Source organism: Poecile atricapillus, chromosome 3 (assembly GCF_030490865.1).
Source record: "Poecile atricapillus isolate bPoeAtr1 chromosome 3, bPoeAtr1.hap1, whole genome shotgun sequence".
In the NCBI taxonomy this organism is placed as follows: domain Eukaryota; kingdom Metazoa; phylum Chordata; class Aves; order Passeriformes; family Paridae; genus Poecile; species Poecile atricapillus.
In genome coordinates, this window is record NC_081251.1 from 21,209,680 (window position 1) to 21,233,488 (window position 23,809).

The 23,809-nt window shown below is 36.6% G+C and overlaps 1 protein-coding gene across 2 annotated transcripts in view; it reads left to right on the plus strand.

The window, feature by feature from the left end:
* The window catches only part of ARHGEF10 (Rho guanine nucleotide exchange factor 10), a 108,359-nt gene that overhangs the window by 78,977 nt on the left and 5,573 nt on the right, over positions 1–23,809 (plus strand). For both annotated transcript variants that reach the window (XM_058835975.1, XM_058835974.1), the window contains 5 exons: positions 572–795; positions 1,700–1,857; positions 10,555–10,697; positions 16,869–17,043; positions 23,445–23,567. In XM_058835975.1, the coding sequence (XP_058691958.1) occupies positions 572–795; positions 1,700–1,857; positions 10,555–10,697; positions 16,869–17,043; positions 23,445–23,567 (823 nt within the window). The remainder of the gene's footprint in view (positions 1–571; positions 796–1,699; positions 1,858–10,554; positions 10,698–16,868; positions 17,044–23,444; positions 23,568–23,809) is intronic.

The window sequence follows — 23,809 nt, forward strand, 5'->3', positions numbered from 1 at the left end:
GACTTCTCCCTGATCCCTAAAATATACAAGTTTATGGGCGTGTTGATGATGCTTAGTTCTGGATCAGGGAAGAATTTAGCTTTCAGCTAAATTATCAGCAAGTTTTCCAGACTCTTTCTTCAGGGACAGAGCATTTCTTTGTAGACCTGTTACTGTGTAAAGGACAGGCCTCAGCTATATTACCTGTTATAAAAGAACCTGAGACAATTTAGACCACTAGTTATTAAAATAATGTTTCACAGATACTTACAGTAATTGCATTATGTAATGTATATACATTTGAATCAGATATCAGAATAGGCCATAAAATTATTTATGCTTTAAGAACATAAATTTTTTGTGAGCATAGAAGGCAAGTTTGTATATATAATGTTTTGACATATCTTGTATTTGTGCTGAATTATTCTCTTATGTCTTAATGCAGGAAAATTCATATTCGCACATACAACTTGAGATGCACTCTTCAGTTAACATTCCAGTCATTCCTTCTTGTACATGCTGATCTTCCTGGAGACAGGTATCAGTTATGGTCTGTTGTTTTTTTTAATTTATTTTCCTTTTTTCATTTCAGATTGGCAGTTGTACTAATCAGATGGGCCAGATTGCAATAGTTTCATTTCAAAGCTCCAGCCCCAAGGTTATTGAGTGCTTCAATGTGGAATCACGGATTCTCTGCATGGTCTACATACCAGAGGAGGAGAAGCTGAAAGAGCAAAACAAAGCTCCAGACTCTGAAAATGTTCTTGCAAAAACTTCTAATGTCCCTACTGTTTGCCTTGGCATGGAAGAAGGAAGGTGATTCTTGCTTTTGGTGTAATGTGTACAATTTATTGATTAAGTTTGCTATTCTATAGAAAAAATTGTGTGAGATACTTCTAAGAAAATGTTTACTTTTTAAAAAAGTATCAAAATGTTATCCCAGTGACCTCAAGGTATTGTTTCCACTTAAATCAGGGATAAAATGCTCTCTACATTATTTAAAATTACACCATGTGGTATTTGAAATTAAAGCAGGGCATCTTTTTGATGAAAGAGGATTAGTTCATAATATCTGAAAATATAAATACTGCTTTTGTAACTTTGCAACATAATCTTCAGGTATTGGAAAATTTTCAGAGTGGCAAAGAGGAATCCATTAATCTTCTGCCCTGCCATATTATGCAGGATTTGTCATGTGAAAAAATAATATTGCTGTTTACTATTGACATGAATTACTTTTCTCTCTTTGGACTGATGGCCTACTGACCATTTCTAGAAATCAGTGATTTAATTCCAGCCTTAACAATATTCTTAGCATACCCATTGTAACAATCAGTAGGAATTATGGAAATTTTAAGTGTAAGTGACATCTGGTAGTGAGTTTTCCTTTTCTTTTCCCTAGTTCTCCACATAATATAAATTTATTTTTTTTTAACTAATGAAAGTTTTAGATAGGCTAATAATAAGGGCTTTGAACAGAATTTTTACTATGCCTCTTTTTTGAATAACTGTTTCTGCAGACAAGATAATATGAATGTGTTGTCATATGTCAGTGTTAAGTAATTGCAAGTTGTCTACACAGACATTCTGGGGTGTCAAGAATTGAAGGAGAAAATCCTCTTTCCCCCAGTATTTTATTCCAAACCTCTCTTGCATATTCTAACAAGAACTATGTAAAGCATAATTTCACAGGTCTATTTTTTCTTGCTTCTTTCTACAGCATTTCTATTTACAAAAGTTGTCAAGGCTCAAAGAAAATTCGACTTCAACACTTCTTCACTCCTGAAAAATCAACTGTTATGAGCTTAACGTATAGGTCTCAATACTTGTTTGCTGGCTTGGTAAATGGAAACATCTCAATCTACACAAAAGCAGAAGGTAATGCTGCATAGTGATATGATTTGATGGCATCCTGAGGAACTCACATGTCAGTGTATTTTGGCAGAAGTAATTTTCCACTAATATATTTCCTGAAAATTCTTTGTAAAACTGCTGAACTAGGATTATGACTCTTTCCGGTATGTCTGAAAAGACCTGTCTCTTTTTGAAGGATAGTAGGAACTTTGATACTCTTCCCACTTTCAACATACATGCATATGACAATTGATTTTCCACCTTTGCTTAAACCCTAAAGTCTTCAGTGTTGCAAGAGTCCAGAAGTTTATGTGCTAACAGCAGTACACAGTATTTTACACAGCACAGTGCTTATTTCTCTCAACTACCTGGTATTGGTGTTTATGAAACACAGAACCTATTGGTAGAGATTTCTGTATGTCTCATTTTAAATGACAACCCCATTTTTACTGTACAGATGGGATAAGTCTTTCCTATGTGTGCAGTTCATGTATTTCATGGTAGGCCTCCTTTCTCTATTAACATCACGGTTGTTTTGTATCTAGCTAAATAATTGGCTAAAATAGTTTGAATAAAGGATAATCCTAGGCAATTCTTCTGAACCACAAGTGTCTTTTCCAGAGGTGGTTCAGATGCTTCCAGTACATCTCACTAACTTCCCTGCAGTATTGCATATATATCTATTCAGTCAAAATCAGTGAGGCTTTGCTCAAGATTTGAAACCTTAATGTTTTAAGTGAAATGTTACCACAGAGACTCCTAACCTTGCAAAGTACAGAGTAAGGAGAGATATGCCTTATTTGTGTGAGCTGCAGTAAAGATGGTTGTCATGCTACTCTAGTGAGGATGTTCCCTGTGAACAGTTCAGCTGCATTTGTGTGGCACTGTACCTTGGCTACTAAATCCTACCAGTCTGTAACTGAGGAACCAAACTCAGTATCTGTAATCTTGGAACAAATTATATGTTCCCTGTTAGGTCATATAAAAATTTTGTTTGGGAAAGGTACAGGCTGCTTGTTTTGCTTGTTTTTTGTTTTGTTTTTTTTTTCTTCACAAGCAACAAAGGATTTGGGAAAAAGTGTTGGGAAAGAGACTTCCTTTGTCCAGTTGTTGTCTTCAACCCAGTAGGTTTCTTGTTGAGCTGTTGTCTCTGATCCAAAGCCAGACATTACATTTCAGTTCCCTTTAAAACTTTTTTTTTTTTACCACTGAATAGCATTTTTTTTTTTCTTTTTTGAGGCACAGGAGTGAGGTCTAAATCCTAGATTCATAATATTTTTGGTATTTCAGTTTCTCTACATACCTTGGGGGGGCATTAAAGTGAACCTGTCATCTTCTCTGAATGGTGTTGGTGAATTTAAGCTGTTTTAAGAGTACAGTTACTATCACTCAACTTCTTCCAGAAAAGATGACTTCAAAAACACAGCTGACATCCTTGTCAGTATAGCTAAGAAAGGATTCATGGGTTGCATATCTGCAGAGAATGTTAGAGATGGGGCAGAGCTGTTAACCAGACTGCATTACAGTCTGGTTATGAGATGGAGGCTGTTGCATTGACCAGGATTTTACCATCCCCTTTTTGTCTTCTTCTGAAGACACTGGTTTTGGGCAGTGAGATGTTCATAAGGCCTGTCAAAGTCTGAGTCATGATCACTGGAACTTTGAGATGGGAAATAATGATATTTTTCTGACTCCTGTCAGTTTATCTTGTGGTTCCTCTCCTTACTGCTTGGTCAGTGTAGCTTATTTCAGTTCTCCATGTCCCATGGAAATTGTGTGATTCAGCTGCTGCCATGTTAGTGTCTGTCTTCTTTATAGTTGGCTGCTGTGGTTATGTGAGGCAGTATGCCCTGGAGGGGTGTTTTTATGAGCACTGACCTATTTACCAAACAAAGGAATCCAAGTGAAATGGGAGGGAGGGGGAATGCAACCTCTGAGGAGCTTTGTGCAATTCATCAGGGTTGCCTTCTGTTCTGCAGAGGGGGTTACTTTTCAGCCATGCACTTCAGCTTGGGTTTTGGTCTGTCATCATAAAGGAGATTAAGTTTTAAAAGTGAATGTGAAATATATCACTGCATTGCATCTCGATTTGAAGCCTGAGAAGGACAAATGCTGTGAGATGCACAGGAAAAATGTTTGTTCAGCCTGTTACAGGATTCCATGAATGAGAAAGTATAATCTTTCTTCTAGTGTGAAAATTTATCTCACAGTCTGTGACAGAGCTGGGGTCCTTTTGTCTTCCTCCGTGGGCAGAAACTGTGTGGATCAGTTCACTCACTGAATTTCGATGCCTTACTCTATGTAGTCAGAGACCCATAACTTGTTTCATTTGGTTTTCAGGACCCAAATAGCTCCAATTTCTCCGGTTGTTCTCAGAGGAATCAGTGCATATAAATATCCATGATGTTTGTTTATAAACAGCAAGTGCTTTCTTCTGACTTTCTTTAGAAAACTCTGTCAAGTCAACAGCATTCAGAGTGCTCTCTTCCTGCAAAGTCTTGTCTTGAAGTAGTAAAAAATGGAAACAGACATCTGTACAGTAAACCAAGGAGCAAGTGGCTCCAATGTTAGTGGGATAGTAGGAGGTGCACAACTCTCTTTCTGGAAAGTAGTCATATTTTAGTGAGACACCTCTGTATCCATATATTTTCACATATGAGGTAAAAAGTACTTGAGTACTTTTTAGTACTTTACGTCTTGTTAAGTACTTGCAAATACATATTGTGATGTATTTGAACATAAACTAAAAGCAAAGTCTTGAGGTGCTGATATTGTAAAATCTACTTGGCTCATAAATGTGAGCTAACATGGTGATTTGTGGAAATGTCACAGAACACTAGGGTCCAGGCCAGCTAATATGTTAATTTAAAAAATAGTACCCTGATAATTATCCTCACTGATTCTTAATTTTATGTGAGTGAGAAGACTTGTTTTGGGAACTGTGAGACAGCTAGTGAATTAAGTGCTGTTCTATATAGGAATGGGAATGATGCAGATTGCAAAATTTCTGACACTGTTTGGGGAGGACTTACTTTACAGGTCTATGAACTTTTGCACGGTTATCAGTCTGAAAAATTCTGCATTTAGTGTTTGCCTCAGGCTGAGTTAATATTTCCATGCAAAACATACTTAGAAGAGGTTAAGGAAAAAGTGTGTTCTATTGTCTTTGTTTAAAAAACATAACAAAATCCCTTTGTGATGGTTGCAGACAGCCCTGCAGATGTGTGTTCTGAGTGATGTAATAGCAAAAAAGGTCAGAGCGTGTTTGACTTCCATTCACAAAAGTATCTTAGGAAAGGGAAATCACAATCTTTATATAATATAGGTGTACTGTTCCTGATATACTGTAGTCAGTTCCAGCTACTTCCTTTCTTCTAGACATTGATATACATTTCCTTTTCATAAAGTCCTGTAAAGAGTACAGGAGAGAAACAGGAAAAAGAAAATAAAAACTCAGAATTATTGTTGCAGAAAGTAGAAGAATTAATATTTTAGTATTTCAGTAAGAGTTTGGTCAGGTGAAATAATAGCCGAGGCAATTTTGGCCATGCACAGAACAGAAGAGACTTCACTGGTAAGAACTTAGGGAACTCTGAAGTTGGTCAGAAGTTTTGATGACTTACCTGTCTAAAGAGGCCTTTGTGGCACTAATCAAGTGAGCATTTTCAGAGGATTAATATCAAGGAAAGTGACAAAAACTGAAAGGAAATACAAGGCTAAGGGGAGACAGTTACAACAGTGAAAGAGTAGCAAGTCAGTTCACTTGTGAGGTACCTTGATGGACTTGGTACAACATTCTTGTCCTCTGACAGACAAATTGAGGAAAGAAGAGTATGTGGAATGTAAAACACTGATGTTGAAGTCAGAGCTTGAGTGGATCCATGTACTGCTCTAGCTTGTCTGAAGAGTGGATTTCTGGCTTGTGCATGTGACTACCACTTCAAGTAGACGTTGTGAGGTATTGCTGTGAAAAATAAACAGTGGTATTAAGCTGTTAAGGACAGGACTAGAGCAGTGATACTGAAACAGAGACAAAATACTGTTGTCTTTGCAGTGTCACATAATACTCATTACCAGAAATATGTTGACATTGCTTTCAGTCTTATTCGTGTATTTCATGTTGGGTCCTCCAGTACCACCCCTGTATAATTTTACGAAGAGCTCTGTCAGCTGTTTCACTTGAAGAATTTGATGCATATGGAAGAAAAAATGAGTATGCATGCACAATGTAGGACATTCCTAGTTACACATTGTTTAGAAGAGCAGGTCTGAGTGTCTAATCTTATTTTCAAGTGATAGGGAGTGTGCTAAACTTTTGACTTCTGTAGGTACCATTTTACTCCTCCACAGTGCTGGTTTATGTACCATGTGATGGAAAAAATGTTTGTGCTCCACTGCACTAATTAACCAAGAACTGCTGTTCCCAGGGCTGTGTTGGCAGCTCTGTTGAAACCATCAATAGTGCTGCTAAGCAAGAGAGGAAGTTGTCAACAAAAGTGCTTGCTCAGTTCAGCTTGACTGAAAGCATAAAGGAAGGGAAGACTACCACAAACTTTGAAAAGACTTTCTGAAATAAAACTACATGTTAATAAGTTATCTGACATGAAGAGCTCAGTGCACCGACTAATTACTGTTATTAAAAGTATTAAATATTTTAAATATTTATAAATTAATAATTGGGAGATTATCCTTATAAATTATTGTGAAATAGTATTACTTTCCTTCGTTGGGTTTTGTGGAAACATACCACAGAAAGATAAAATGGACATTGTTTTAAAACTTCTCCTATCTGATTAAATTTGATTAAATAGAAGGATAACTAATTTTTCAAATTCATAAAAATCACAAGACTAATAACAAAATGCACTAATGGAAATAATTTCCATTTACATTAAATATTATAGAAATTATTAGAAATATTTTATGAGCATGAGAGACCTTCCTTTGTTGCAGCTAAACAGTCTGATATATGCCTTGCAAGATGCTGTTCAATACTGGTGTATAAACTATGGCATGTAACTTACAAAGAGTATTAAAAATAGTGACATAACACAGTGACATGACACAGATCTATTAGTATAAAATATGTCTTCTGGATTTTTAAAATACTTATTTAATATGCAAATATCAGACATCTTATATCCAACATAAATATATAACATCTAATTTCCAGAAACCCCTGGATTAATTTCTATCTTTGGCCCTGTTCTTAGATTTTGTAGACACATGTCTTTCCTGCAAACAGCTGTATCTGCAATCCATACAGTATTCCTTGAGATGCTGTTGGCAAAAGTTTTATCTTGGCTTCTGTTTCTTGCTTCTTTCGTCTTTTGCCAGGAAAAAATAAACTTTAGTCAGTAACTAGCAAAAGATTTTATAGCATCAAACAAAGCTGTTCCTTATCTTTTTTGCAAGTGCTGTGACTAATTTTAAGTACCTGGATAGTGCCAGTTGTTGAAACTACTTACGAATCTGCATGTGTTTACATGTCTTGAATCTGCAGGTGTTTACACAAGTGGGATAGATAGAGATAATGCTTCTTTTCTCTTAGATTTTAAAAGCAATGGACATCGGATCAGACAGATAACATGAAACAGCCAGTGTCAAATGAGAAGTCTGTGCAGGCAGGTATTGAACAGGGTCTGCTGAGATCTGGAGAGAGAGGCAGGGAGAGTATTATGTTTTCTTCAAAGTGTGATTTTGATAGTCTTAAACCACTTGTGAGCTAGACACAGACTTGCTAAGTAATTTTAGAGATGGGTGATAAAATTCTTGGTCAGCAAACTGAAGTCGTCGTCTTATTTTTAGCCAGTAGCCTGTGGTTAAAGCATTTACAGAAGTATGTTGGATTATCAGGCTTAATCCCTCACCTTGCTTTAGTGGATTTTTACCCATGCTTTCCACTCTCAAGAGATCTTCCTGGCTGCCACAAAATCAGAGGAGAGAGATGCATAGGGCTTAATTTGTCCTCTTGGTGCCATTCCACTTTGTGTAGTTAATTAGTCATTCACTGAGACAGGGTCTAGAACAGAGTTGACACATCCTTTGAATACCGCTATAATTACTAGACTAGAGAGTGTGCCCCTACACTTTTTTCCCCTCATCTGTCTCAGATGCTATCTGATCTCGAAGACAGCAATGTTTGCAGGAAGAAATAAAAATGCACCAGAGAATAGCTTTATCACATATCTAGGGGCATAGGGGTAGAGTGATAGCTTTGGATGTTTGCTGGGCTGATACATCAAGTGGGATTGCAGGGATTTTTTTCATGAATTGTGGTAGCATGAAAGACATGGGGCTTCTATCTCACCTGCTTCGTATGTCCAATCCTATGGAACTCAAACTGGATTGTCAAGTACTGTGTTAACACATACACCAACAGAAAAGGGTTTTGTGAGAACTGAGATTTTTTAGGCATATATGTTGAATCGAATATTCATGACTCAGTTGGTATTTATAACATTGATAGTATTGAAATCACCTTCTTACATTGATCAAAATTATTAATAAGGCTTAATGCTTAGTCATCTGAGGAATTACATGGAACTTCAGGGCATAGAGTTCCAGATTAAAAAAAAAAAAAAAAAAACCACATTAGATGTTTGAAATTTAATTTAAAAAAAATGCAAATGAGTCCACAGTCGAGATCCTGAAAATCCTTATTTTCCCGTTCTTTCAGTATCAGCTATGCTTTATATATAAATTAATGTATAGCTTGAATGTATTTAAGAGAAAGAGTTGTCCATGAACTTTTGTTTTATGTTAATGTTTTTTCAGTGTGAAAATATAACTAGAAAAGATAGCTTTTTGCTCAGCATATCCAGTCCTTGCCCAAACTCACAGTCCTTATCCTTCAAAATAGACAGGAAGAATGTACCAGAATTATGCTGGATTTATCCCTAAGAATGGTGCTACGTACAGATTGCTGTTAAAATTCTGCAGTCAGCATCCCTTGCACAGTGAAAATTGTGACACGCAACTTCACTCTCTGAAGGCTTTGCACTGACTACAGTGGTTACAGCAATCATAGGGTATGGGCAGCCTCCAATTTAGAATATAATTTGTGGGTAATGTGGTTGCTAAAGAATGAAAACTTCTCCAGAAGTTTGTTTATTGCTAATAGTACATATGAGTCATAGAGAACAGAGTGACTCTGACATTGCTGGGAGAGTTTGCAGGCTAATAACTGGAAGCACTCTTCTCAATGCAAACTAAAATAATGAAAATTATTTTGACATCTTGAAACTAAATGTCACTTCTACAAAGATGCTTTCAGAAGAGAGCCACATCCTGAGAATGACTCAGCGAAGGTTGTATCACACAGATGACAGAAATTTGGAGAAGTACTCCAGAATTGACGCTTCTCATTATTGTTGTTGCCACTCTAATTGGTGAAGCAGGAAATTTTGTACCCCCATTCTTTAAGCAAATAATAGAAGATGTACTTGTTTTCAGGAGGGAAAAGAAAAAAAATTGTACTTCAGTGCTTGCCTAAAGATGTGTTTACTTTGGTCTCATCAGTCAAAATTCAAGTGGTTACTGAGTTGAAACCAGTGTCAGAAAAGTAGACAACTTTACTGCAGTTTGTGCAGGAAGAAGGCTTTTCAATGAAGAAATGGTGCTTTTTTTGAACTATTTTATGTCTGTGTAAAACCCAGTTACTTTTAATCTGGGTTACAGATTTGTATATTATTAATAAATCATAATATATAGATAGAAATGTTTTCTTTGAGACTGTATTCAGCAAGCACTTACAATATATTAACTAATATGAAAACATTAAAATTATTATTGTTGTACTTAATATGTCAATTTGTGTGTATAAAAGATAAAACTCCAACTGTTTCAAGAAGCTCATGTTGCTGGTTCTTAAATTTGGGGAGAAATAATCTGCTAGTCCTTGTTTCAAAGAGATGGCAATTGACAGTGACAATAGCAGTAGGAGGAAGCATGCAGCTCTTACCAGAACCTCTCTGAATAATTGACTGTGCTACATACACAATTTAATTTAGATCTGATAAATGCAGTCCAAAAAAAAACACTGTGGGTTTTAGAATTAGTGGGAAAAGTAAGAAAAGTGAAGATATGGCACAAGACCAAGTTTTCATTTTTTGTTTTTTTTTTTGTTGTTGTTGTTTTGTTTGTTTTGTGTTTTTTTTGCTATTGCTTTGGTTTTTTGGGGTTTTTTTGTTTGTTTGTTTTCCATCTTAAATGAAGCATCTAGTACCAGGAAGGTCCATTCTATCAAAATGCTCTTAGAGAGTGATCTGCACTCATTACAGCCTACAGTAAAAATCTTTCTGACTACTTTGCACATGAAAGATGATTCTGTGCTGGTTAGAAATTGATTCATCTTGAAGTAAGTTGGTTGTGAGCTCCTTCTGTGTTGGAGACAGTTGTCAGACATGGGTTTCTGACTGTATTTCCTCTGGGGAGGAAAGCAGTTTTAACAGAACAGCAATGTGGTACTCCTGAATTATCATTTAGTCTAGATAAAATTTGCTCTGTTGACAGATACATGAGTACTTATGTTTGGATTTTCCCATTAATGTTGTTTTATCCTTACAAATTTACCCTGGAAGCTAAAAGTAACCATAAACAAATCACAGCGTAGCTTGAAGTGGCAACTTGCAGAAATTCAAGCAGTGTGATTTTCAGAACTGTTTTAAAGCAAAGATCACCATTTGGTTGTGTATAACCTTTCTTCTTTTTTTATTGAAGATGGGACATGGAACACGGAACCTCAGAAGATAGTTAAATTGGGGGTTCTGCCTGTTAGAAGTCTGCTTGTGATGGAGGAGACCATTTGGGCTGCATGTGGTGGACAAATTTTTATAATCAGCACTGTGATGCATTCCATAGAGGTAAACACTTTTAAAAGCATTACTCACCTTTTACGCTTCACGGTATAAGCGGTGAAATTTTAAAGATGAAAATCTGTTTAAGAAGCATCATGATTCATGAAGCTTTTTATTGAATGTGGTCTCAGTTCTTTTAAATCTCACTCCTTTAGTTTGTAATTCTGCTGTTGTGTTCTCTGCTGATGTCTCATTAGACCTTGCTCCCATTTACCCACTGGTTTCTGTAAGGTGCTTGCAAATGATGGATCATTTGGGGCACAAGATTTTCTTAAAAATGAAATCTGAGGTAAGGCAGCAGAGAAGTGGGCACCTATAGGAATTTCATGTTATTTACAGCAGAAGGTTTAGCTGAGAGACTGCCTCTATATACTTAGATATTACTTGCACCTTGTGATAATGTCATAATATATTTTTTCAGATTTTTGCTTCTCGGTGACCTACAAAAATTTTATTTGCATAAGAGCAGTTTCTGATGAATAGTCACACAAAAGCTGGCTTTGTCAGAATGAGAGAAGAGTGTTAAGGGTTCAAATCCACATTTGTGACCACATTTTCCAGAAAACGTTAATCCTTTATTTCTGTCAAAATTACAGCTTTCACCAAAAGAACATCCTTGTAGTCCCAAGTTAAGAGCTGATGAAACATTAGTAGTTCAACCTCTCATTCAACCTACAATAGAATGTCACTGAATTGCATGATGTTTACAGCCATGAAGTTTTTTCAAACAGGAGTCATGATGAGCTCACAGCCTCCTTCTTTGTGTGCATTGTTGCTGCATTTTTTTTCCTTTGATGATAGTGTTTTCTCCCAACAATTGTCCGTTTGGTACAATTGATTCTGTGAGTCACTGTCATGGGTTTGCGGGGAAACAGCTAACATCCTAATTTCCTCTGTCTTTTTCTGTGTTTTCTGAGTGATTTGTTTCATCTAATAAGATGCTTGGATCATAGATTCTCCTACTTCACTTTTCTTCAAGGCTTGTTTTGTTGGTAGTTTGAATGGTACAATTAGAGAAAGATTTTGGATGAGTGATTTGGATAGGTGCTTGAAATGGACTTTTGTTAGTTTCATGGTTGCTGTTCTACAGACTTTGGTAAAATCTCTTAGATTGTCATTAGGAAAACGGTAAGAAATCATAGCCAGGTTGTTCTTGTGTGAGGCTGGATACTCACAGCCAGATCTCTGTAAATAAGCTTGTCAATTCTGGCCTAATTCTGTAACAATGCTCTCCCTAAATCAGGTGGTATGGCTGCAGTTTGGACTATGCTGGGCTGTTTTGGCAGAGGAGAACAAACTCAGAGTTAAACAACCTTTGAGGATTAAAGAGTGTTTAAATCTTACTCTTCACTCTTAAATAAAATGTCATAGACTGCAGTGTTGAAAACAGAAGTTTGGAGAGATAAAATAACAAGTACTCTAGCATTATCTCTCAGACATGGCAGTTTTACTTTTCAGCTGTTACTACAGATTTTCCTATAAAAGCATCACAGGAGGTTTCTTCTCAACTAAACCATCTGTTGTAGTCAGAGCTCAGGTAATAAAACGTCCATTGTACACACAATAAGTGTTGCAGCAAGCACCATAAGAAATGGTGTGTATGGGTTAAGTAGTGTTTTTCAATATAAATAATTTTGTTCATGAACATGATGATTTTCTGTCACTAGTGGACATGAAACAGAAGCATGGATTCAATCACAACAGCTGAGGTTTTTCATCCGAAGAAGGCAGAAGTCTTTATTTTGGGGTTTTCAGCCCTTTTGTAAGGTGTTCTGATACAGGTTTAACATGATTGGTAAAGGGAACAACAACTCTCTTGTCCCATTGGTGGAACAGGAGAAAACACATTCGGAACATCTGTACACCACTGTTTTGGGAACCAAAAACCTATTTACAAAACAGAGAGAGAGTGAGAGAGAAAAGTTTCCCCAAAGACTTTCCCTTGGGAAACAGATCAGCCACTAACCAGCTGAAAACTCTTTCAGGCTCAGAAAATCATGTCCACAATTTTCTGTACATCTGGCTGAGGGTCGTCTTTTTTATTTCATACAAATACCCATGGCATAGCATGTCATCTTCCTCATAGAATTGTGAACAAGCAATGATTTTCTGTTGCTTCATTATGGGTATTAAGACATACTGGTCTTTTTCTCTTCATCTCACCTAGCTAAACAGGTCTCTAATGTTTTCAGTGTTGCTGCCTACTCAGTGACCTGACTTGTTTTGATAACTTCCTAGGTTTATGTTTCCAAAAGTGATCTGCTCTGTTGTCCTTACCATGTCCACTGGCAATATTGTTTCAGTATTATATGATGCATGGGCAATTTAAGCTCTGTCAATGTCAAATGTTTTAACATCTGAGCTGCCTCTTCCTTATTGTGAAGAGCAGAAGCTTTGTTGTACAAGAGGAAGCAGCAGCAAGGAAAAGTTTGTTCTCCCTCTGCTCTCTCTTGTTGAGAGTTAGTAGTAAAGATTTGACTCAAGATCTTTTGTATAAACTTAATCTTTGCTCTATCAGCAAGAAACCAAGTGTCACACAGGGCTCACCTGTTACTCTTCCCTCTTTACTGAACACCTTCATATCTCCATATACTTTATGTGCAGATACTCCATTTATACTGCCATGCAGCTGCTTGCTAGTTCATTGCTATTGTCATGCATGCATACTGTGTGCCCTTCGTCATGTAGATTACCTGTAAAGGCATCTGACAATGTTTTAAGGCAAAATTTGTGCAAGCCCATGAGCATATTCAAAACTATTTTGTAAACTTGTCCTTACAAGGCACTCTTTGCTTCATAGGTATCTCATATTTAACTATCTGTGCATTAGCTAAGTGCAGAGTATGTTATCCTTGAAGACAATCTCATTCCATTTTTCCTTGCTTTGCTAAGGTTTTTATTTAAGATTTTTTTCTTTATTTAATAATTTTTAGTAAACAAGCATGTTTGTTATTGTGTGTATTGGATTTGGATATTACTCATGTCTGCTTCCCCCCCCCCCCCCCCCCCACTCTAATATGGGTAAGATTCTCAATTCATTTGTTCTAATGATATATTACTGTAACAAAATGTTTTAGGTAATGTCTTGTATTGGCACAATACCCCAAAATGGCAAAATGCCTCAAGATCCTTGGCAGGGCACAGGTGAGAAATGCACCAATTGCTGTTACATATTAATTACATACTCTGATCCGCTTTCTGTGAAGAAATTTGTCGCTTAGTAATGACCCTAGATCTGACAGCTGTATTGCTGTTGGGTACAGACCTACACCCCATAATGGTCTCTGTGGCTGGAGCATCTTGTACTCTGCAAAGGCAGTTTGCCTTTGTTCAAAAACTTCAAAAAGTGCCAGAGTATTTAATAGAATAAAGTTACCAGTTGAGTGTCATTCTTTCTTAGTCTGTTTTGTCTTGTTTTTAAAACTTTGCTAACTATACAGGAGTTACACTGAAGTCTTCAGCTGAGTAAACAAAACAGATGGAAATCCCTATACATGAATGAGTGTGTGTTACCCAAGTACTGTAACTTCTTTGAGGCAGTGAGACATTTATTTGACGTTGGGGGTAATGACCCTCATTATCTTCTTCCCCTGAACCTGGAGAAATCGTGCTTCATCTCTTGGTGCAGCTGTCTGGTGTAAATGACCACTCCCTCAAAAGAAGGGCTCTGCTGTGTCTCACACTGCTGGAACACTGGTGAGCTGCATTGGGCTCTGGCATCCACAATGCCTTCTGCAGCTCCTGTGCTGCTGTAGACAGAAAGGCAGAGCCAGAGGGGAGAAAATCCAGGCTTTGAATAGACAGAAATGTAGGTATGAAAACTAAAAGAGAAAAAGAAAATGAAATTCAATTATTTTGATGACAAATGGACTAAGACATCTTTGTTCCTTTGTATCTGTGTTTCTTGTTATAAAAAGAAGAGAAAAATAGAAGTGAAAGGCCAGCTCACTGGTTTTCAGATAGACATGTAATTGAAACAGATGTCAAAGCTGTCCTTTATGCGAAAATTTATGCATAAGAAGGTGAAGTTTAGGAGTATGCTCTTGCTCCATGTTAGAAACCCTTTCAATGAGAAGAATAGTTCTTTCTACAGGTCTTGTCGTGTTTGCAATATACAGTTTTACTTCAAATGGGTCTGTGTGTTCCAGCAGACAGCTGTACGAATGGCAGGACAGACTTAAGTGGGAGTATAATGAGTTGGCTGGTTAAAATGGAATGTGACAAAAATGCATGTGTAAGTCGTTTTCAGTGGCACCAACATAGTAGTCAGCTGTGGTCAGATCACTCCAGAGAAAATTATTTTTTTACACTCTTCTTCATTTTCCTTCTAATTTCAAAGAGTGCAAGTTGCTGGTCAGGTTTGCTTCAGCTGCTATGGATGTATCCCCTAGAAGTTCTCAAAAGGCAATTAGTCACCAGTGTAGGGATGTATGAGTCTATAAACAAAGAAAATATTTTGGAATCTTTTTTGCAATGGAACATGGATGATGAGAATATTAGCCAATGTAGTCATAAGGGCTGCTTCTGACATTGGAAGATCTTTTTTACAGATAAATTCTTCTGTTGAATAAATTTTATGATTTTCAAATTGTGTATATCATTTGATAATGAATGAATAGTGGTTACTGCAGGAAAACTGAATATAAATGTGCCTGCCAGAGTTGCTTATCTTACATTCCACAGTGTTATTATTCAAAGAATCAAAAGATAATACCATAACACTCAAAAATTGAACCACTGCCTGACAGCTGAAGAGAAAATTCTGTTCATTTACTAAAAAACCAAACATTTGAAGAATAATGTTAACAAATGAAACACACAAAAGATAATTCCCATTCTCTTTAAACAACAAATTTCTCTGTGAAAATCATAATTTATGCAGTAATAAAGTATGAAAAGAAAATTAAGTGCTTACTAAACATAATAACAAAAGTTATCCTTTGTGGAAATTCTACCTTTTTATTCTTTGTCTCTGATCTTAGCCTTTTAGTTGTATTTTGATGGAAAATTTGGAAAATATATCTATAACCCTATTTTATTTAGATGTTAATGAAAAAAAACAATACCAAAATGTAACTCTTAATTGTAACACCTAGAAAATTTAAGTGTATTTTACAAGGAAGTAGGAGATACTTCTGCATTTTGTCTGCAAATGTCATAAAGAGTAGATAATACATGAAGTGAATATTAGAGCACTTATTATTTCCATACCCCTCAGTGAGAGATTTTTATCCAAGGAACAGTTTGCCATTTATTTAGCTAAGTAAGTTTTGTGTTTATCATACTGGTTTTCTGATAATAGCTGGCACAACAATCAAAGGCTGTGTTCAGCTTCAGAGACAGTCTTCTTACAAGACAAAACTGGGAGGAAAAAAATCCCTCCTTCTTGTTAATGATTAAGAAACTTTACTACAGCTTCATCTCACATGTTAATAGAGATATACAGAGAGAGGTTTCTGCCTTCCTGGAGCCAGGTTGTAACTGGCACTAGATCAAGGAAAAAGGTCTATCTTCAAAGTGCTGTGTTACTTACATTTAGAAAGAGGATTTTAGCTTTTATAATGAGAAGCATCAATTCTTTGAAGGACAGAAAAACAAGCATCAAAAACAAAACTGCAGAATTAAGGCTCACATTGTTACGTGTGTAATTGAGCAAATTACAGTGTGTTTATATTCTTAAAAACTCTACTTTCTAAATATGACTTTTTATAACATTCTATTATTCTTGTTATGAAAAGACCCCCTATCAGAACAAACTATTTTTTTTATTGTTGAAATAGAAGTTCTGCTGTAGATGAAAGTACAGCTGTGGTAGTTTTCCCAAAGGAGGATAAAGAAATACAAAATCCTTTTAAGTCTGAATTGTTTTGGGCTTGCCAGCTCCTATCATACAAAATTTTTAAAAAACAGAAAATCTGAGTTATTCTGTCATTAGGTGGAACCTTGTATCAAAAGCTGAGAATCCTTCCATACTAATGATGATATATTTCCCAAAAAAGTTCCAGGGAAATTAACACATCATATGCAGCTATTAGAACATATCCTGAGCAAGGCAGAGGAAGCTTTGTCCTTGTCAAAGAGGATGAAGATACAGTGCCTACACTGAAAGGCTGGTAAGAAAGGTTGACTGATATCCTTGACTTGCATCTCCCCACAGAGCCCTTGTTTTTCTTGCAGAACCATTTTGAAGCCCATCAAGAGGAAGGGATGGTGATCTCTCATATGGCTGTGGCTGGAGTGGGAGTCTGGATTGCCTTCACATCTGGATCTACTCTTCGACTGTTCCACACCGAGACACTGAAACACCTCCAGGATGTTAACATAGCCACACCTGTTCACAATATGTTGCCAGGTAGCTGAATAGCAGCATATGGTAACATTTTTGTTTTATCACTGTTGTTCTCTAGTGCTGTAGATTGGGCCAGAATCAGAAGGTTCATCTTGGACTTTGAGTCTGATGTGTTTCCTGACTATTTGTTTTAGTAAGTCATAGTCCATCTGCTGCCCAGGTGAACAATGTGCACTGAGCTGGTTGAGTAGCCTCTTCTCCTTAGAGGTTATCAATGTAAATAGATAGATAAGCAGGTTCATTCTTCTGTTTGGTCATATTTTTTGTGTGACCGTGAAACAGTTGGACAATGTAATCTGTCATGAAAATGTTTTTACTTTACAGAGATTAGCATTTAATTTGGAACCTTAGAATCAAGTGCATGATGAAATCATTTTGCCTAGCATCTGGACCAAGAAAACCCTTGCTTAATTTTAGTTACATCAGTAGATCCAGAGAACTCAGCTGAACCACTCCCATGCTACCATTTTGGAGTTTGTTCAGTGTTTTTCTGACTGGAGCTCTAGTTTGTTGAATTAAATGGTTAGACTTAAATCTAACCTGTGGTTGTTAGGATAAAATTTTAAAACTTAAAGATCTTTACGTGATTTAAGACAGAAGCTGTTCAATAGGCAGTTGAAATGGCTTGTATCAGTTTAGCAAGTGAGTGACAAGGACCGTAGCATCAGCAAGAACATCAGGTGGGAGCTGGGGCAGTGCGGGGAGTAGAGACAGGAAAGTGGTACTGGCATGGTTGAGCACGAGGTATCCATGAGTGGACAGCCATTCTTTCTGTCTCTCTGTAGACTGGAATAGACCAAGCTTCTGCAGTTTTTAAGGGCAATGTGTGTGCCAGCTTAGTTATATTAGCTGAAGTCAGTTCTTCTCACACAGAGATTTTTCTTATATTCTCACAGGAATTAGGTATAAAACTTGCATCAAAAATATTTCACTTTTTCAGTCTCTGTCTTCTTGCCATATTTTCTTTCAGATGACATTAGCTTTGCAATAAAATTCCATTATAAATTATGTTTGTCATGTTCTAGACAGGGTGCTTTTTACATGTGGTGTTTGACCGTAGCTCTAGCACTGAACAGCAAATCACCTGTCTTTTATCATTTGATTGAATTCATCAAAACTGTGCAAAGAAATCAAGATCAGTTGTAAAAAGATTAACTTTTAGGATATTCTGCTGTTCATGGTGGGGTGAAAAAGGGAAGTAAGACCTCCCTTATACATACTTTTCTGCATATAAAAATATTCAAAAATTTAGCTTTGTGTTCATTGCCATGGCAACAAAACTGCTGCTATAACATACCAATATTTTTGTAAAAGAGTTCTAGCTAATTATAGCTCCTTGGTGTCATTCTTACCCATTTTAGTTCTTTTTTTTTTTTTTTTTTTCTCAATGCCTTCGCAGAAAGCACACTACTGAATGGAAATGGAAGTTTATTTTGGGAGTAGGACTTTATTACAGCAAATGTTCAAAGGGAGACTCCTTTCTAAAAATGAACTGAATTTCAATTATTTAGCAGGAGCTCTCAGGCCTCTTTATATGATCTCAAAAATCCTGCAACAACAAAAGCTAAAAGACAGAGTAGTAGGAGTTTACATAATAAAGCAGCAGTAAGGATTAAAGCAGCAGTTTCAGAACTGAAAGGAGCTAAAGAGTAAATCAAGTTCTATAGTATATACTGAGATAAAAAACCAACAAAGTGAAACTGGGTGAAATAGCTGTGTATTTACAATATATGCATTTGCCCTCATGGGAGATTTTTATGACATTTAGCTTTAGAGGAAACAGCTCTGTTAGCTTTCTGAAATTCAACAGAAGTTCCTTAATATGCAGAAATAACAGATAAGTAAAAATTCAAGAGGTGTTGAAATGAAAGAAGAAATTGGTGTAAAAGTATTGCTAAGCATCTTAAGAAGAGAGATTAAAAAAGGCAAGATGTTTGTATAACACTGAAGAAGCTGGACTTCTTTTCCCAGGATTTTAGTAGTAACAATATGTAATAGTGGCCCAGTAGGCTACCTAGATACGTCACCTCTGTCTTCCCTTAAAGTGATGTAAATATGAGGAATGTTGCTTCATTAAGTTAATTAAATTTTTTTGTTGTTATACTGTACAAGTAAATGAAAAACTTACTGTCGCTATTAGGAATGGCTACTGTGAGTTACAGTACTGTACTTAAATGATAACTACAGTAACTAAGCAGAGTAGGAGGGTCTCATAACCATAATAATGAGTTCTCATAGCATTAAATTTCCCCAGTTTTGTTCTTAGGAGAAGACAGTTTTAAATCTCAAAGCTCTCCATCTTGTAAAGGACAGAATCACAGGGGAGTGAAATGGCACAGAAGGCAATTGTCCTTATGATTTGGTGAAGTTTAGTAATGCAAAATACGGACTGTGTCTGGCAGATTCTTTTAGCTGCTGGAGGTAATTTTAAATCCATGGCAGTCCACTTCTGAGTATTGGAGATTGAAGGGCTCTCACTTTCTGGAGCTATGGAAAGTTTGTGTTAGGAATTCAGGACTGGAAATGAAACCAGGGTCACAGAGGTGACTGTGGGATAGACATTTAGTCTAGACTGGTCTGCACTACATTTACTTCATATATCATCAGAAATATTTTTAATAATATATAACCAGATTGTGTTCTGTAATGAAAGACCAAATGCCACATGAGAAAGGAAGAGAATGGTTGAGAGGAAGAACATAATCGTTGTTATAGATCCAGCTAGTAGTTTATTTCACTGTCTAGTTCACTGTGGATTCACAGTACAGCTGGATTGCTTTTAAGGATCCCAAGCTCAGCTCTGTTATCTTAACAGAGGGCATACTGAGCAGCAGAGAAATCTGTTAACATTTGAAGACAAATACATGTTTCACTTGTGCAACATACGTTTGTGGAGCAAGTTTATGCTTAAATGTTTTTGATGCATAGCTGAAGGATCAACAAAGGCAATTTTGCACCAGCCTTTGTCACAGCTCACACCAAAAAAATCATACATGAACAGACCACTTGCTTTTTCATAGTCACAGTCAGTATTTTATTAAAGGACATCCTTAAACTTGTTTTTGCTCTCAGCTCTAAAAGAATTTGCCTTTTTAAAGAGACTACGGTAATTACTATGACCTTGATACTTCATTGCTCATATGGATGATGACAGGTTACCTGTTTAACAAAGAGATGATTTCTGCTTTCTTGATGTATTCTGTTTATATCCATATATCCTCTAATGACATGTGTGTTTCCTGGAAACAGATGGTAAAAGCAAAGAAAATAAAGTGTCATTTCCTCTCTATGGAAAACCAACCCTACTATGAGGCTTTACAGCTTGCTTTTTTCCCACCCTGCCAGGTGCCAGACCACAAAATGCAGTTGCTTTATGATCACTGCTGGAGAATGATAAAAAAATGAGGAAACTTTAGGTTAGCCCAGCAGTTCTGGGCTGTTTTTTTACATTGTAAGAGCAGCATGGCCATGTGAGAGGATATGCAGCAATGTCCTTGCACCTACTTGGGGTTGAATTCAGATCTATGAGGATTTATCCATCTCTGATGCTTGTTGTAATGGAAACCTGAGAAGGGTGAACACAGAGCAGACAACATGCTTAATTATTTGCTTTGGTTCTTGTAAAGTCAAGATCTTGGTTAGATTATTTTACAGGTTTTAATAGGTTTTTTTTTTTCCTCATTGGAACAGTGTGAGCTAAAAGCTACTATTTAAAGATTAGTATTTTATTTGCTTTGGAATATATGTTTAACATTTTCCCTTCTCAACTTGTTAATTTGTCTGCGTATTGCATAATACATTCTGGATAACTGGATTGACTATTTTTCTCTGAATTTGAAATATATCAAAACAAAAAGTCAGAAAATAACAAAGCATGATTTTAAACCTTGGCTAGCAGATAAATTAATATTTTAAGTTAGTATTTTTTAATCTATATATATATATGTTTTTAGTTGATTTGTGTTATTTCAAAGTATCTTCTCAGATACAGATGTTTCGTGCTTTTCCAAGATTTCACAGCAAGCAATTTTTGTTTTGACCTCACTGTAGCTGTTTCATGCTTTAGGTTGTACTCAGTGTTTAAGATTCTAAGTTGCTGGGTGATAATTTGGTTGTTTACTTATGGAAACAGTAATGCATACTTGCCAGGTAAAAATTACTGCCTAAAAGTTTTTTCAGGTTTGGAGCAGGAAATCATTAATATAATGTTATCTTTTAAATGCTTCAAAAGCATTAAAGATCCATTGTTTAAAAATGGGAGCATCTTGCTTCTGCAGGGGATTGAGAGGCAACTGTGCACTTGGAACTTTTGATAACCTTAAAAGTTAAAAAATTGTACTCAAGTATTTGTGTAGTTTGTAAAACAAGCTCTAAGTTGAGCTCACCTCAGCTTGCACTTGGTGTGGCACAAATGGTGGGAGAGGACTCACATGTCATATATAACTTGAGCAAGCCTGAGCTCTAAATCATAGAATTCAAATACTGATTTTTGAAAATTCCAGATACAGAGGTGTTTGGGCATTACTGTTGGGACTTCTTTTGTGCTGAAGGAGTGCCTTTGTGTGCTTTGTTTTGGAAACTAAATTAATCCAATTAATATCACAAAAAAGCCAAAACAAAACAAAGAAAAACCTAACAACAAACCCATTGAAAAGGCAAACTTCAAAAGATTTGTAATTTGTGTACAACATAGACCATCCTTGCTTATTTAGCTGAGGAGGGATGATGCACCCTACCACCATAAGCACCTGCAGATCATGAAACTCAATGCAGAAGTCCCTGAAGGTATGCACAAGTAGATGGAGCCTTTTAAACTTACTTGTCCTTGTTATACCTGACCAGGATAACCTAATCATTCTGCCTTTAGGGTGTTTCAGGATGTGCTTTTAGATAGACAAACCTTGGATTCCAGATCTGATCTTATATGAGCTTCTTAAAACACACCACTGCTGGGTTAATATTTTGGTTTTGTAAAGTTCTGTGAGGAAAGACTTGAACTGTGGTCTGCCTTCTGTTTTCTAGTCAAGTGCTTTGAGTGACTGTCAAGCTGCTCCTTCCCTGCTTCCCCATTGAGCCTGCAGTTCATATATTCTTGGATGAAAATTAGCTCAGCTTCAAGGGACAAGAAAGAAAATGCATTCATTTGTGAAACACCATAATTAAGATCCTTCTCCAAAGTGTTGAACATGAAGGTTCATTCAAGTTAAATCAAACATGGAATTAAAATTTTCTACCTGCTAATGGAGTGATTCACAGCTAGAGGGCTATGACGAAGATGGAATGACTGCTCTCTTACATGTAGAGTTAATAATAAATCTGAGAATATATATGTTTTGAACCTGAAACTTCGAGCTTTGAGCAGAGTTTAAATGCTCCTCCCCATAAACTTGGGCAAAAGTTTGGGCAAATCATAGTTTCCACTTCTGAAACTTGTCAAGGCCATTTTGAAAATCCATCTAAACTGAATCAAACATATTTTAGTCAACATTGCATGCCAAAATTACATTGTTTTCACTGGAAAAATAGCAATTCTGTAAATAGTGTTGTAGAAAACTATAGAATCATAGAGTAATTTTGATTGGAACTTACTCTGGAGGTGGTCTTGTTCATCCTTCATGAAGAAGGCCTGATTAGACTGTTTGTTCAAGGTCTTGTCCAGTCAAATTCTTAATACTTTTGGATGGGATGGAGATCTCATAACCTCTCTGAGCAACCCACTGCAGTTTTTGACCACTTTTATTGTGATGCAGTTTTTCCCTGTGTAGAATACAATTTTCTCATGCTCTAAATTTGAGCATGTTGTGTCTTACTGTATCACTGTGCACATGTGGATAGAGTCTGACTGTCTTCTGTGCATCCTTCCATCAGGTAGGTGCAGAGAGCACTTCCTTTAATATCTCCAGTCTCCTGATCATCTTGGTCGCTTTCCACTAGACTTCTTCCAATATGCCAATGCCATACTTGTATGCGGGAACCCAAAGTTAGACAGGTGGACTCAGCAGTTCTGATAGTTTCACAGATCAAAAACTAGGAGAAAAAAGTAACTGTGAGCAGGCTTGAGTCTTGAGTATAGTGTGTTACCGAGTATTGCGAAATGCCTTTCAGTTTTATTATTTGGAATATACAAACATAGCCTATTCATAAAAGCATGTTTGTAGAGACAGTCTGTGTCTACCTTTAGATGCTGTGGTTCAGACATTTGGGGCAGAATGTTTCAGATGTTCAATAATATTTAAATTTTCATGTATGTAAACTGTAATTCCATAATCCAGCAAAATATTTGCCTTTGCAATGAGTGCTTTGTGGAATTGAGATGCTACAGGTGATTGTGTTTGCCTGAAGTTGCTTTGATCAAAGCAAAGGTCATCACTGTTCAGTAACGGAGCACTTGCTAAACTCCACAGGGCAGCAGCGTGTCTCTGTGACCAGCCTCCTGGTGTGCCATGGGTTATTGCTGGTTGGAACAAACCTGGGCATAATAGTAGCGCTACCAGTGCCACGCTTGCAGGGGATTCCCAAAGTAACTGGTGAGTGAAATTTCTCAAACAGATCAAGTACTGAAGATATCCCTTCTCTTCTGCCAGTAACTTAAGTGAACCTGCCAAATTAAATGTATTGTTTAGATAAAATGTGATGAAATTATACTTGCTGTTTCCAAGCTTTACAGTATTATCCAGATACTTGCCTAGTCTTGTCCCAGTTGTTTGAGAGGGGACAACTGTTTTTAAGAGATAATTTAAGAGGCATTAATCCTGTCAGAGTACAGCCA